Source organism: Muscardinus avellanarius, assembly GCF_963383645.1.
Source record: "Muscardinus avellanarius genome assembly, chromosome: 10".
NCBI lineage: Eukaryota > Metazoa > Chordata > Mammalia > Rodentia > Gliridae > Muscardinus > Muscardinus avellanarius.
The window spans coordinates 35,704,962-35,718,662 of NC_137796.1; the positions used below are offsets into that span (position 1 = coordinate 35,704,962).

Below are 13,701 nucleotides of genomic sequence, written 5' to 3' on the forward strand. Positions count from 1 at the left end.
AAATCAAACACCCATCATTTTCCTAGATGAAGCAGCACGTGCTCATTCAGAGTCATGTAGTGAGAACTGGCTCCCTGCACTTCACTTCCATCATGCTGAATCCTGTCAATCTCTTTACATGACAGCTTCTTTATAGAAATTTTAGACCTTCAAAATCATTTAATCTAGTCAGGCAGGTGTGGTGGCACATGCTTGTACTTCTAGTACTTGGGAGGCTGAAGACAGGAGGATCTTGGGTTTAAGGCCAGCCTCAGCAACTTAGTGAGGCCCCCTGCAACTTAATGAGACCGTTTCAAACTAAAAAATAAAATAGGGCTGGGGGTGTGGCTCAGAGGTAGAATGCTCTAGGGTTCAATACCCAATATAGAAGAAAGAAAAAGAAAAGAAGAAAAAGAGAAATCATTTAATCCAACTTCCCTTTTTTATAGATAAGAAAATCCAGTCCCCAAAAGGTGAAATGACCTGTGATTCTCCTGTCTCAGCCTCTCAAGTACTAGCATTATAGACATGTACCACCATGTTTGAGATTATACTATTTTTTTCTTTTTTCTTTTTGGGGGTACTGTGGTTCCTGGAAGCCCTTCTACCTCCGGGCTACACTCCCAGACCTATTTTATATATTTTTTTTTATTTGGAAACAGGGTCTCTTATGCCAGTGCGGCTGGCTTCGAACCTGCGCGATCCTCCCGTCTCCGCCTTCCAAGCGCGGGGATTACAAGTGTGCGCCACCACGCCCGGCCTGACATTATACTATTTAATAAAAGAATCAGAGTTATCAATGCTACTAATAAGCATTCAAACTAAACATATTAGAATTAATTATAATAATTTTATGTATACGTCTAGATAAAAATAACCTTCCAAATGTACTACATACATATGAGACACATTAACAGAACTAACACAGCTCTATTATATTATTACATGAAATCTGTCATCTAAAGAAAAATATTTTGTTTGCTCTCTGTCTTATCTACCTACATATCTACCTACCTACCTAGTGCCTATAGCAATGAAGTATAGTCAGGAATACAAGGTATACACGAGTCAAGATAATCTGAAATAAAAACTGTGAAATAAAAATATTAAGACTCATGATAACTACCAGGGCTTGCCGGGCACGGTAGTGCACCCCTGTAATCCCAACATTTGGGAGGCTAAGACAGGAGGCTCTAAGGTTGAAGGCCAACCTCAACTATGCAGTGAGACCCCCAGCAATTTAGCAAGACTCTGTTTCAAAATAAAAATAAGCAGCTGGGCATGGGCACACTTTGTAACCTCAGCATTTGGAAGGATGAGACAGGAGAATTGCAGTTTGTGGACGGCCTCAGCTACTTAGTGAGGCCCTTTGCAACTCAGTGAGACCCTGTTTCAAAATAATGAATAAAAATGCCTGGGGCTGGGCCAGGCATGGTGGAGCATGCTTGTAATCCCCGCGCTTGGGAGGTGGAGACAGGAGGATCACGCAGGTTTGAAGCCAGCTGTGCTGGCTTAAGAGACCCTGTTTCCAAATAAAATATAAAATAGGTCTGGGAGTGTAGCCCGGTAGAAGGGTTCCATCCCAAGTACCACAAAAAAAAAAAAAAAAAAAAAAAAAAAAAAAAAAAAAGCCTGGGGCTGTAGCTCAGAGGTAGAATGTCCCTGGGTTCGGTTCAATCTCCAGCATCCGCCTCCTCCACCAGGCTTTTTTCAAGGAAATGTTTCTTTAAATTTACAGCTCAACAATTTAAAGGAGATGAGGGTATGTAGCTCAGTGGTAAAGTGCATGCTTAGCAAGCACAAGGCCTGAGTTCAATCCCTAGCACCAAACATAGACAAGTTGAAATTATCTTCCCAGCACCAAAAACAATTAAGTTAAAGTTATCTGGTACATAGAAAACCAGCATCCATCAGTTTGCTCAAATGCCACTTTCTCAAATCTAATCTCACTAATACTTTTATTCCTAGAGCAAGTCCGCTCCACTCGCACCAGTGCCACATTCATGGAGTGGAAAGTGGCCTTCTTCCTACTGGGGCACCTACTTCCCACTCACATGGCCACTGCCAGGGAAAAGGAGTAAAGCAGCAGCCCAGGCTGTGGTCCTCTCCCTCCCATTCCAGACACCAAAGCAGGTGCTCACTGGGCTGCCCAGCTTGAAGACAACTCCTGCTGGGGTATGCAGGAGCTGATGGAGACAGGAGGAGCAATAAGAGAATGACTTCTCTTATTTTCATCAAAAGCAGTAAGAGGAGGGAAAAGAAATGAAATGGAAAAAAAAAAGTAGTAAAGCTATGAGTAAAAGGCTTGGGAAGGAGGGTTGATCTCAGGTCAACTGATACTACCTCCTACCAAGCATCCATGTCCTGGTTTCCAGGCCTACCCAGGGGACCAGAGACACCCAGTGGCAGCACAGCAGGAGGCTGTTTGGAAAGCATCTTACCATATATTCCACAGCACATTCACAGCCTCATTGGCTATGTTCTCAATAGAATTTCTGTTCTGATCTTTTTTCTCCTCTGGAGACATTTCATTTGAGTCCAGTCCAGCACTACACTGCAACCAAATATCATAATTAGCACCCTGGTTCAAAAGAATAATTAAACAGAAAAGCTAATGATAGTGAAGAAACAAAAATTAAGCATCAGAAATTATAATGGTTAACAAGCCCATCAAATTCTCATAAGTACTGCAATTCCCATAACCTTACATTTTTTTGGCAAGAGATACAGACAAAAGAGGTTCCCAAATCACTGTGCAAACTTGACAAAAAGCATTGTACAGCCAGGCACTGTGGTGCACACTTGTCATACCAGTAACTTGGGAGGTTGAGACAGGGGATCTCAGGTTCGTGGCCAGCCTCATCAACTTAGCGAGGTCCTCTGCAACTTAGTGAGACCCTGTTTCAAAATTTAAAAAATGGAATAGGGCTGGGGTTACAGCTCAGAAGTAGAATGCCCCTGGTTCAATCCCTAGTAACAAAAACATCGTATTTTCCTATCTATGGAATCCAAAGGTGTTCTGCCTCTGGGCCTCTGGGTTACATCTCAGCCTTTTTTTTTTTTTTTTTAATAGGTTGATGAGAGTCTATTTACTGAGGCTGTCCTTGAACTTACAATCCTGCCAAGTACTGGGATTACAGGCATGTACCACCATGCCTGATTAGCATTTCACATATTAAAATGAAAGGACAGCCAATACAAAGTATTTTGCCTAACATCTATATAGTACCTCTGAAGGCTCCATTTTAAGCATTTTACACATATTAAATCATCTAATCCCACAACAAACCTGTAGGGTGAATGAACTATTATCCCTAATCTCCCCAATACACACAGGAAAATGAGAGACAAGGATGTTGCTGAAGGTGCAGCTTAACACGTGGTGAAGCCAAGCTTCAGCTGCAAGCATTCCAGCCTAAAGCTCATGCTCGTAATCATTCTGCAGCACTGTCCCTCGAGTATAGTCCACGGCACCCTTTAAAGCAAAGCTTCTCAAGCTAGGACTTCTCTATTACTGACAATCTGGGTGAGATAATTCTTTGTTGTGGAGGAATGCCCTCTGCATCGTAGGAGGTTCAGGAGCATCCCTGGCTAATATTCCCTACATACCAGCAGTAGCCCTTACTCCCCAGCTGTGACAAGAGAAATGTCCCCAGATACTGATAAATGTCCCCTGTGGGAAAAATCATCCCAGTTGGGAATCACTCCTTAAAAGAGAACAGGACAGCTGGGCGTGGTGTCGCACGCTTGTAATCCCAGCATTTGGGAGGCTGAGGCAGGAGGATTGAGCAGGTTCGAAGCCAGCCTCAGCTACTTGGTGAGGCTCTCAGCAACTTAGTGAGACCTTTTTCCAAATAAAGTATAAAACTAGGTCTGGGAGTATAGCCCGAAGGTAGAAAAGCCCCTGGGTTCCACCCCTGGCAACACACACACACACAGAATGGTATGGCATTAAACATGAGAACTGAATATAATCTTCACAAGTTCATAATGTATGTTCTCTGACTTTTTCAACTGTAAGATGAGAATGATAGTAGCTGCCCCAGGCTGGGGGTATAGCTCAGTGGTAAAACACATGCCCTGCATGCATCCGGTCCTGTGTTCAATCCCCAGCATCACAAGAAAAAACAAACTTGCCTCGTAAGATTGCTATGAATTTAAATTAAGTGTACACAGCCCAGAGTGGTGGCGCACGCTTGTAATCCCAGCATTTGGGAGGCTGAGACAGGAAGACTGCAGTTCACAGACAGCCTCAGCTACTTAGTAAGGCCCTTTGCAACTCAGTAAGACTCTGTTTCAAAATGAAGGAGCCAGGCGTGGTGTGCACGCTTGTAATCCCAGTACTTGGGAGGCTGAGACAGGAGGATCGCACAGGTTCAAAGCCAGCCTCAGATACTTAGTGAGGCTCTCAGCAACTTAGTGAGACCCTGTTTCCAAATAAAATGTAAAATAGGTCTGGGAGTGTAGCCCGGAGGTAAAAGGCCCCTGGGTTCCATTCCCAGTACCAAAAAAAAAAAAAAAAAAAAAAAAAAAGGGGCTGGAGGTAGAATGCCCTGTTCTATACCGCAAAATAAAAAAAGTGTACAAAACTAATTATTTATTGTATGAAGTTTAAAATCTAAAGGAGCCTACATTTTTAGGAAAGTCTTCCAATTATCACATAAATAAAGATAGTAAAGTCACATAATACATTGGTATCAATGATGAGAGAAATAAAAATTCCCAGTGTGTGGATTTTTTTTTTTTGTGGTATTGGGGACGGAACCCTTCTCGGGCTACACTCCCAGACCTATTTTATATTTTATTTGTTAACAGGGTCTCTTAAGCCAGCGAGGCTGGCTTTGAACCTGTGTGATCTTCCTGTCTTTGCCTCCCAAGCTTGGGGATTACAAGCGTGCGCCACCACGCCCAGCATTCCCAGTGTTTTAAGGCAAGACAAAATAACACCAAAGTCCTTAAACAAAAAAGCCCATCTGTTTGCCTTCCAGAAGCTACATTTGAAGGTTGCCAAGGCTGCGTACCTCTTTCAGCAGTGCCACCAGAGGGGTCATGATGTCCTTAGTCACCATGTCATCACAAACTTCAAAACCGCCACAAGCGCTGAGATTTCTACACAAGTTTAAAACAAGTTTTACTTTAAGACCACATGTAATAAAATACTATTAAGCTCTGAAAATTATTTATTTTTAACCTACTAAGTCTTCCCATAGGAAATTGTCTATTATTTCTGTCACATACTGTCACAGGACCAATCCACAGATGCTACCTGCTCTGGTCCTTACTCTGTAAGATATAAACAAGTGACAGCCATGTAACAGGTGGCTCTGAGGTGGTACACAGAAGCACGGGTACAGAAGAGAGGCGGAGAGAAGACTTTTCCTATTTAATGTGAAAAAAATCACATACTGTATGAAAGGACCATTTCTTAAGAGTCAAGACTGCAAAACGGGAGTGGTGATGCACTCCTGTAATCCCAGCACCTGGGAGGCTGAGACAGGAGGATCACAGGCTTGAGGCCAGTGTCAGCTACTTAGCAAGACCCTGTTTCAAAATGAAAAAGGAAAATTGGTCTGAGGCTATATCTTGGAAGTCAGAGGTAGAATGTCTCCGAGTCAAATCTCAGTACCAAAAAGAAAAGAAAAGAAAAGAAAAAAAAAAGGTGGTAGGGTGAGGTGAAAAAAAAAAAAAAAAAAAAGAACAAAAAAAGGTGGGGTGGGGTGCTGGCCACTGTGGCACACACCTATAACAGTACTTGGGAGACCCGAGACAGGAAGATCACAGGTTCAAGACCATAATCAGCAATTTAGCAAGACTCTCAGCAACCTAGCAAGACTCTATTTTAAAAAAGGAAAGGGCCAGGTATGCTGGTACAGCTTGTAATCCCAGAATTTGGGAGGCTGAGATAGGAGGGTCCAGGTTCGTGGCCAGGCTCAGCTACTTAGTGAGGCTACCTGAAACTTAGTGAGACCATTTCAAAATAAAAAATAAAAGAATTGGGCTGGAGGTGTAGCTCAGAGGTAGAATGCCCCTGGGTTCAATTCCCAGCACAACAGAAGAAAAGTGGGGTGGAAGGGAGGGAATTGTAGGTAGAATACAACAATACCACACATACACATATAAACACACATATACACACATACATTTAAAGGGGTACTGGAAAGCCACGTGTGGTGGCGCAGGCTTGTAATCCCAGCATTCGGGAGGCTGAGACCTGAGGATCGCGGTTCACGGACAGCCTCAGCTACTTAGTGAGGCCCTCTGCAACTCAGTGAGACCTGGTTTCAAAATAAAGAATAAGAAATAGGGCAGGAGGTGTAGCTCGGAGGTTGAATGCCCCTGGTTCCATCCCCAGACCTGCAAAAAAAAAAAAGGGGTGGGGGTACTGGAGCCGGGCGTGGTGGCACATGCTTGTAATCCCAGCATTCAGGAGGCTGAGACTGGAGGACTGCGGTTCGTGGACAGCCTCAGCTACTTAGTGAGGCCCTCCACAACTCAGTGAGACCCTGTTTCAAAATAAAGAATAAAATATTGGGCAGGGGGTGTAGCTCGGAGGTCAAATGCCTCTGGGTTCCGTCCCCAGACCCACACACACATAAAAAAAAAAAAAATAAATAAATAAATAAAGGGGTACTGGACATGGTAGTGCATGCCTGTAATTCCAGTACTTGGGAGACGGAGACAGGAAGATGGCAGGTTCTAGGCCAGCCTCATTAACCTAACAAGGTCCTTTCGCAATTTAGCAAGACTCACTGAGTTGTGAAGGGCCTTGCCAAGTAGCTGAGGCTGTCCCTGAACCGTGATCCTCTGGTCTCTGCCTCCTGAATGCTGGGATTACAAGCCTGTGCCACCATGCCTAGATCCCTCAGCCACTACTTAGTGAGGTTCCCTTTGCAACTCAAAATAAAGAATAAAAATAGGGCTGGGGGTATAGCTCGGAGGTAGAATGCCCCTGGGTTTCATCCCCAATACTGAAAAAGGCCAGGTGTGGTGGCACACGCTTGTAATCCCAGCATTTAGGAGGCTGAGACAGGAGGATTGCAGGTTTGCGGACAGCCTCAGCTACTACTTAGTGAGGTCCTTTGCAACTCAGTGAGACCCTGTTTCAAAAAATAAAGAGTAAAAAGCTGGGCGTGGTGGCACACGCTTGTAATCCCAGCATTCGGGAGGCTGAGACCAGAGGATCGCGGTTCATGGACAGCCTCAGCTACTTAGTGAGGCCCTCTGCAACTTAGTGAGACCCTGTTTCAAAATAAAGAATAAAAAATAGGGCAGGGGATATAGCTCGGAGGTCAAATGCCCCTGGATTCCATCCCAAATCTGAAAAAAAAAAAAAAAAGTAAAATATAGGGCTGGGCGCGGTGGTGCAGGTTTGTAATCCCAGCATTTGAGAGGCTGAGACAGGAGGATCACCATTCAAGGACAGCCTCAGCTACTTAGTGAGGCCCTTTGGAACTCAGTGAGACCCTGTTTCAAAAAAAAAAAAAAAATAGGCCTGGGCATGTAGTTTGGAGGGAGAATGCCCCTGGGTTCCATCTCCAGTACTGAAACACACACACACACACACACACACACACACACACACACACAACAGAGCTGAGCGTGGTGACATATGCTTATAATCCCAGTACTTGGGAGGCTAAAACAGGAAGAGTGTAGGTTTGTGGCCAGCCTCAGCTACTTAGTTAGGCCTTCCAAAACTTAGTAAGACTGTTTCAAAAAATAAAATAAAATAAATATTAAAATAAGAAATAGTTGGGAGTAGTGGCACACATGTGTAGTCCCAGTACTTGGGAGGCTGTGACAGGAGGATTGCAGGTTCAAGGACAGACTCAGCAAGCAGTGAGACTCTCATCAACTTAGGAAGACTCTGTTTCAAAATCAAAATAAAATTAGGCTGGGGGTGTAACTTGGAGGTAGAATGCTTCTGGGTTCAATCCCAAAAATCTAACAATAAAAAGACGTTAAAAATAAAAAGAAAGAAAGAAATTAGGATTGGGGTGTACTTCAGAGGTACAGTGCCCCTGGGCTCAGTTCCCAGTACCCATTATAAGGGTAGCAAGGAAGGCTAGTGAAAATTGCATAGACTGAAGCAGCCATGGGTTAAATTTAATTCTTTCTTTCTCTCTTTCTTTTTCCCTTCCTTCCTTCTTTCTTCCTTTTTTTTTTTTTTTTTTTTTTTTTTTTTTTTTTTTTTACGGTAGTGGGATTACAGGCATGAGCTACCATGCCCAGCATTTTATTATTTTTTTAAAGTTTGAGCTGGGCATGGTGGCATACACTTGTAATCCCAGTATTTAAAAGGCTGAAACAGGAGATCATGGGTTGAAAGCCAGTCTCAGCAATTTAGTGAGACCCTGTTCCATACAAAAAATAAAATAGTTGCTGGACATGGTGGCACACGCTTGTAATCCCAGCCTTTGGGAGGCAGAGACAGGGGAAATGTGGTTTGCTGACAGCCTCACCTACTTAGTGAGGCCCTCCGCAATTTAGTGAGACCCTGTTTCAAAATGGGGGTGTAACTTGAAGGTAGAGTGCTCCTGGGTTCAGTACACACATACACACTCTAAATTGTGGAGGGACTCATTAAATTGTTACGGCTGACCATGAGCCTCTGATTCTCCTATCCCAGCCTCCCAAAACTCCCAAGTACTTGGTTAAAAGACATGTGCCACCATACCTGGCTTTCGTTTTTTTTATTTTGAAACAAGGTTTCAACTGGCTTTTATTTTTTACTTTGAAACAGGGTCTCAACTGACTTTTATTTTTTACTTTGAAACAGAGTTTCCAGCCAGGAGTGGTGGCCCACCCCTGTAATCCTAGTACTTGGGAGGCTGAGACAGGAGGATACAGGTTTGCAGCCAACCTGAGATACTTAGTAAAGTCCTACAGAACTGAGTGAAACCCTGTTTCAAAATAAAGAATAATCTGGTTGTAGTATTGCATACTTGTAATCTCAGGATTTGGGAAGCTGAGACAGGGGGATCACAGGTTCACTGCCAGCCTCAGCTACTTAATGAGGCTGGCTACAACTTAGTGAGACCCTGTTTCAAATTAAAGAATAAAAAATAGGGATGGGAGTGTAGCTTGGAGGTACAATGCTTTGGGGTTCAATCCCAACTTCCACAAATAAATAAATAAATAAATAAATAAATAAATAAAATAAAAAGTAAAATACAGGTTTGGGGGTACAGCTCAGAAGTAGAGTGCCCCTGGGTTCAATCTCTAGTACTGCAAACAAAACTAAACAAAACAAACTCCAAAGAAACGGTCTCACTAAATTACTATGCACTAGCTTTGAAGCTGTAATTCTGCAAGTTTTCTGCCTCGGCCTCCCAAGTACTAGGATTAATAGCATGTAATCCCATACCTAGCTCTAAAACTGTTTCTTTATTTCTTTCTCTCTCTCTCTCTCTTTTTTTTTTTTTTTTTTTTTTTTTTAGTGGTACTGGGACTGAACCCAGGAACTTTTTACCTCTGAGATACATTCCCAGCCCCGTATTTATTTTTTTTATTTTGAAACAAGGTCTCACTAGGTTATAAAGGGCCTCACTAAGTGGCTGAAGTTAGCTTCAAACCTAAGATCCCCTCCCAAGAACTAAGATTACAAGCATGGGCCACCACACCTGGCTCCCTAGCTCTAAATTTAATTTTAAATTTGGAGCCAGACATGGGAGGCTGAGACTGGATTATAGGTTCAAGGACTGCCTCAGCAAGTAGTGAGACTCAGAAACCTGGCAAGACCCTATTTCAAAACAAAACAAAACAAAAAGGCTGGGAGCATAACTCAGAGATAGAATGCCCCTGGGTTCAATCTTCAGTACCAAAAAAAAAAAAAAAAAAAAAAAAAAAACCCAAAAACAAAACCCCAAAAAACAAAACTGCTAATCTTTGAATATATAGTTCTGGTCCAGGCACTAAGAATATAGAGTTAAATTGGAAGGTGCCCCAGTAATCTCAGGAGCTCCAGTTTGTGAACATTTAGGAAAGGGAGAGCTTCCAATATTATATATTTTCCCCCAGGGTAGGCTGTCCACCCACCCTCTATCTCGTGGTTAACCCCACTCACCTCACAGATTTCACCTCAAACATCACTTGTTCAGGGTTTTCTTCCCTGAACCCTTAGTAATTTCCTCTCATAGCATCCTCTGTAATTACAACTGGCTGTAACTCTCCACTTAGGTGATTATTTGGTTAATGCTTGTCTCTCTCAACACTTTAAAACTAAAAACAGAAATTATGACTTGTGTTGCATACTACTCCGTGCACAGAGCCTAGTCCAGTGCCTGGCATGCAACAGGTATCCTATATATGTTTGCTAAGTCAGTGATTAAAACACAAGCAATAATGCATACAGAACAGTAAGAATCACAAATTTTAAGTAAGTTCTACTCTTGCCCCTTCTCTAGTCCATTCTCTACACAGCCACCAGAGAGGTTTGTTTGTTTGTTTGTTTATTGTAGTGTGGGGAATTGAGACAGGCATTCTACCTGTAAGCTACATCCCCAGCTCTATTTTTTTTTTTTTAAATACTGGGGATTAATAGCCGGGCGTGGTGGCACACGTTTGTAATCCCAGTATTTGGGAGTACTTGTAATCTCAGTACTGAGATAGGAGGATTGCAGGTTGGAAGCCAGCCTCAGCAGCTTAGTGAGGCTCTCAGGAACTTGGTGAGACCCTGTTTCCAAATGAAATATAAAAATAGGCCTGGAGGTGTAGAGCTGAGGTAGAAGGCCCCTGCGTTCCATCCCCAGTACCACATACAAAAACAAAAAACAAACAAACAAAAAAACCTAGGGATTAAATCCAGGGGCATTCTACCTCCAAGCTACACTCCCAACCCTATTTTATTTTTTATTTGGAGACAGGGTCTCACTAAGTTGCTGAGGCTGGTCTCCAACCTGAGATCCAATCTTCCTGTCTCAGCCTCCCAAGTACTAGGTTACAGGTGTGTGCCACCACCTCTGGCCCAAAAAGGCCTTTTCAAAGGTAAGTAAGAATGGATATTGTAGATCTTGTGCACATCTGTAACCAGTACTTAGGAGGCTGAGACAAGAGCATCACAGGTTCAAGGCCAGCCTCAGTACCTTAGGGAGTCCGTTTAAAAATAAAAAAGGCAGCCAGGAATGGTGGTGCACACTTGTAATCCCAGTGCAAGGGAAGCTGAGACAGGAGGATAGCACAGGTTCAAAGCCCGCCTCAGCTACTGAGTGAGGCTCTCAGTAACTTAGACCCTGTTTCCAAATAAAGTATAGAATAGGTCTGAGAGTACAGCCCAGTGGTAGAAAAGCCCCTGGGTTTTGGGCATGTGGTGCATGCCTGTAACTCTAGTACTTGGGAGGCTGAGTCAGGAGGATGAGGACTGCAGGTTCAAGATCAGCCCTAGCAACTCAATGAGACTCACAGCACTCTAAGGAGGCCCTTTCAAAACAAGCAAAAACAGGCAGGGGTGGGTGGAGTTTTAAGGTAGAATACCCCTGGGTTCCATCCCCAGTACCAAAGAAACAAATAAGAGTAGGAGTGTAGCTCAGAGGTAGAATGCTCCTAGGTTCAATATTTAGTGCCCCCAAAAAAGGTAAGTTAGAGAATTCGTCATTCTCTTGCTTAGAGTGGCCCTTCAGTCGTATTTATCCTATACCTCATTCGTCTCACTCTATCTCACCTTCTATGACTCCCACCCCTACTTTACCAGCAACACTACCCACCCACCCCTTGGGTACTGGGATTGAACCCAGGGGCATTGTAACTCCGACCCATTCCCCCAGCTCATCATCATCATTATTTTCAAACGGGGTCTTACTAAGTTGCCCATGCTGGCTTCAAACCAGCACTCCTCCAGTCTCAGCCTCCCAGGCTTGAACCTTTCTGTCTGAACATATCAAGCTGTGGGCCGCCTAACTTCCCTGCGGCTACTGTTCCCTCTTTAGGGAATGAATGCTCTTCCCCACTATTTCCCCACACCTGGCGAGTTCATCCTGGAAGTCGCAGTTCACAAATGTCATGGGGAGAGCTGGCAATTTTAACTTCCTGTCTCCAACTCATCACCCTCTTGTTCTCACTACCTACTATGCCTTTCCACTAGTCTTCTGTCTCTCCACTAGTAATAGATGGCTTCTGCAAACAGGAATCTCTATTTTGCTCAGCATCTTGCCTGCTCAAAATCCCTTGCATTGAGAGCAGTTCTTGGCACAGAGACTGGACGAGTTCATCCAACCAGAGGACTCTACTACGGAGGGCTCCGTGAGAGCGAGAAACGTGCGCCAGATTCCAGAGAACAGAAGCCTTGGCAAGCGGGTGCTGCTGGCGAAAAAGTTGCAAACAGACGGACGGAATACAAGTGGCGGGAGGGTCTTGGGGTCCTCTGGGGCCTGGGTTCACATTCCTTTACCGCTTGCCACTGAAGGCAGGTTCGTCGCCCTCCCAACCGGATCGAGAATGAATGGGAAGAGTGCGCGCTTGGCATGCAGAAAGCGCTGGCGGACGCGGCGAACCCGGGCCCCAGGCGCCGGGCACGCTCGCGGTGGGCACCACCCCCGGCCCTCGCCCGGCTCACCTCAGCGCACCCGCCGCCGTCTCCCTCACCGCCAGGCTGGCGTCCAGCAGCAGCGGCCCGAGCCGGCGCACGGCGTCGCGGCGAGCCAGGCCCGGGAGCGCCGGCCGCTGCTGCACCAGCCGGGCCAGGCCCGCGCAGGCGCACTCGCGGACCTCCGCGCTCGGGTGCTGGAGCTGCGCACAGAGCACGGTGTCAGGGGGCCCGGCACGCACGCGCGCCCGCGCCCGGCCGCCCCAGCCCTCGCCTCACTTTTTCCAGGAGCTCTGCCGCCGGACCGTCATCCTCCTCGCTTCCAGCTCCGTTCGCCGCTGCTTCGGCCTCGGTCTGACAGTTGCCTGTAGGGGAAAACTGAGGTCGCTTGAAGCGCTTTGTTCGGCTCTTGCCCATGGCGACGCACGCCGTGGGGACCGACCGAGAGGAGGGCCTCCGCAGGCCGTGACAAGGTCTCGTCCCCGCCTGGTAATCGGGTCTCCTACTCAGCTGGGCTGGCAGCACGAGCACACATGGACCGGCAGTGCGCATGCGCGCGCACGTCGGCGGCGAGCGCCGGGAGCACGCAGGCGCAGGAGAGGGCGTGGGCGGGGCCAGCCCTGGCAGGAGGCGGAGTCCTGTGGTTTTCCTGGGAACAGTAATGCATATGTTCTTAATTCTGCGTGGAAGAAAAGTTCCGTGGTATGGTAACCCTACCCTCGAGGAATCGACTGCCCAAAGCAAAAACACGTAAATTTCTATAGCATATTTTAGAAAATAGTCACAGAAGTGTAGTTCCAATGCAGAAGCTAAATTTAGGTATAAGGAAACCTTGCAGCCACCAAATATGTTGGTGGATTTACTTCCTAGATCCTTTTTTTTTCCTCTCCGGTATTGGGGATAGAACCCAGGGGCATTCTACCTCCGAGCTACACCTCCAACTATGTTTTTTCTTTTTTCTTTTTTGCGGGTCTGTTGATGGAACCCAGGGGCATTCGACCTCCGAGCTGCACCCTCTGCCTTATTTTTATTATTATTTTGAAACAGGGTCTCACTAAATTGTGGAAGGCCTCCCTAAATAGCTGAAGCTGTCCTAACCGTAATCCTCCGGTTTCAGCTTCCCTAATGCTGCGATCACAAGCGGGCACCAACCACACCCGGCTATCCCAGTCCTATTTTTTATTCTTTATTTTGAAACAGGG

At 45.4% G+C, this 13,701-nt stretch overlaps 1 protein-coding gene across 1 annotated transcript in view; it reads right to left on the minus strand.

The window, feature by feature from the left end:
* The window catches only part of HEATR3 (HEAT repeat containing 3), a gene marked incomplete at both ends in the record, with an annotated part of 45,388 nt that extends 32,472 nt beyond the window's left edge, over positions 1-12,916 (minus strand). Inside the window, 4 exons of the mRNA XM_080702191.1 lie at positions 2,421-2,533; positions 5,001-5,088; positions 12,530-12,702; positions 12,779-12,916. Of these exons, the coding sequence (XP_080558317.1) occupies positions 2,421-2,533; positions 5,001-5,088; positions 12,530-12,702; positions 12,779-12,916 (512 nt within the window). The remainder of the gene's footprint in view (positions 1-2,420; positions 2,534-5,000; positions 5,089-12,529; positions 12,703-12,778) is intronic.
* Between the last annotated feature and the right edge of the window lie 785 nt (positions 12,917-13,701).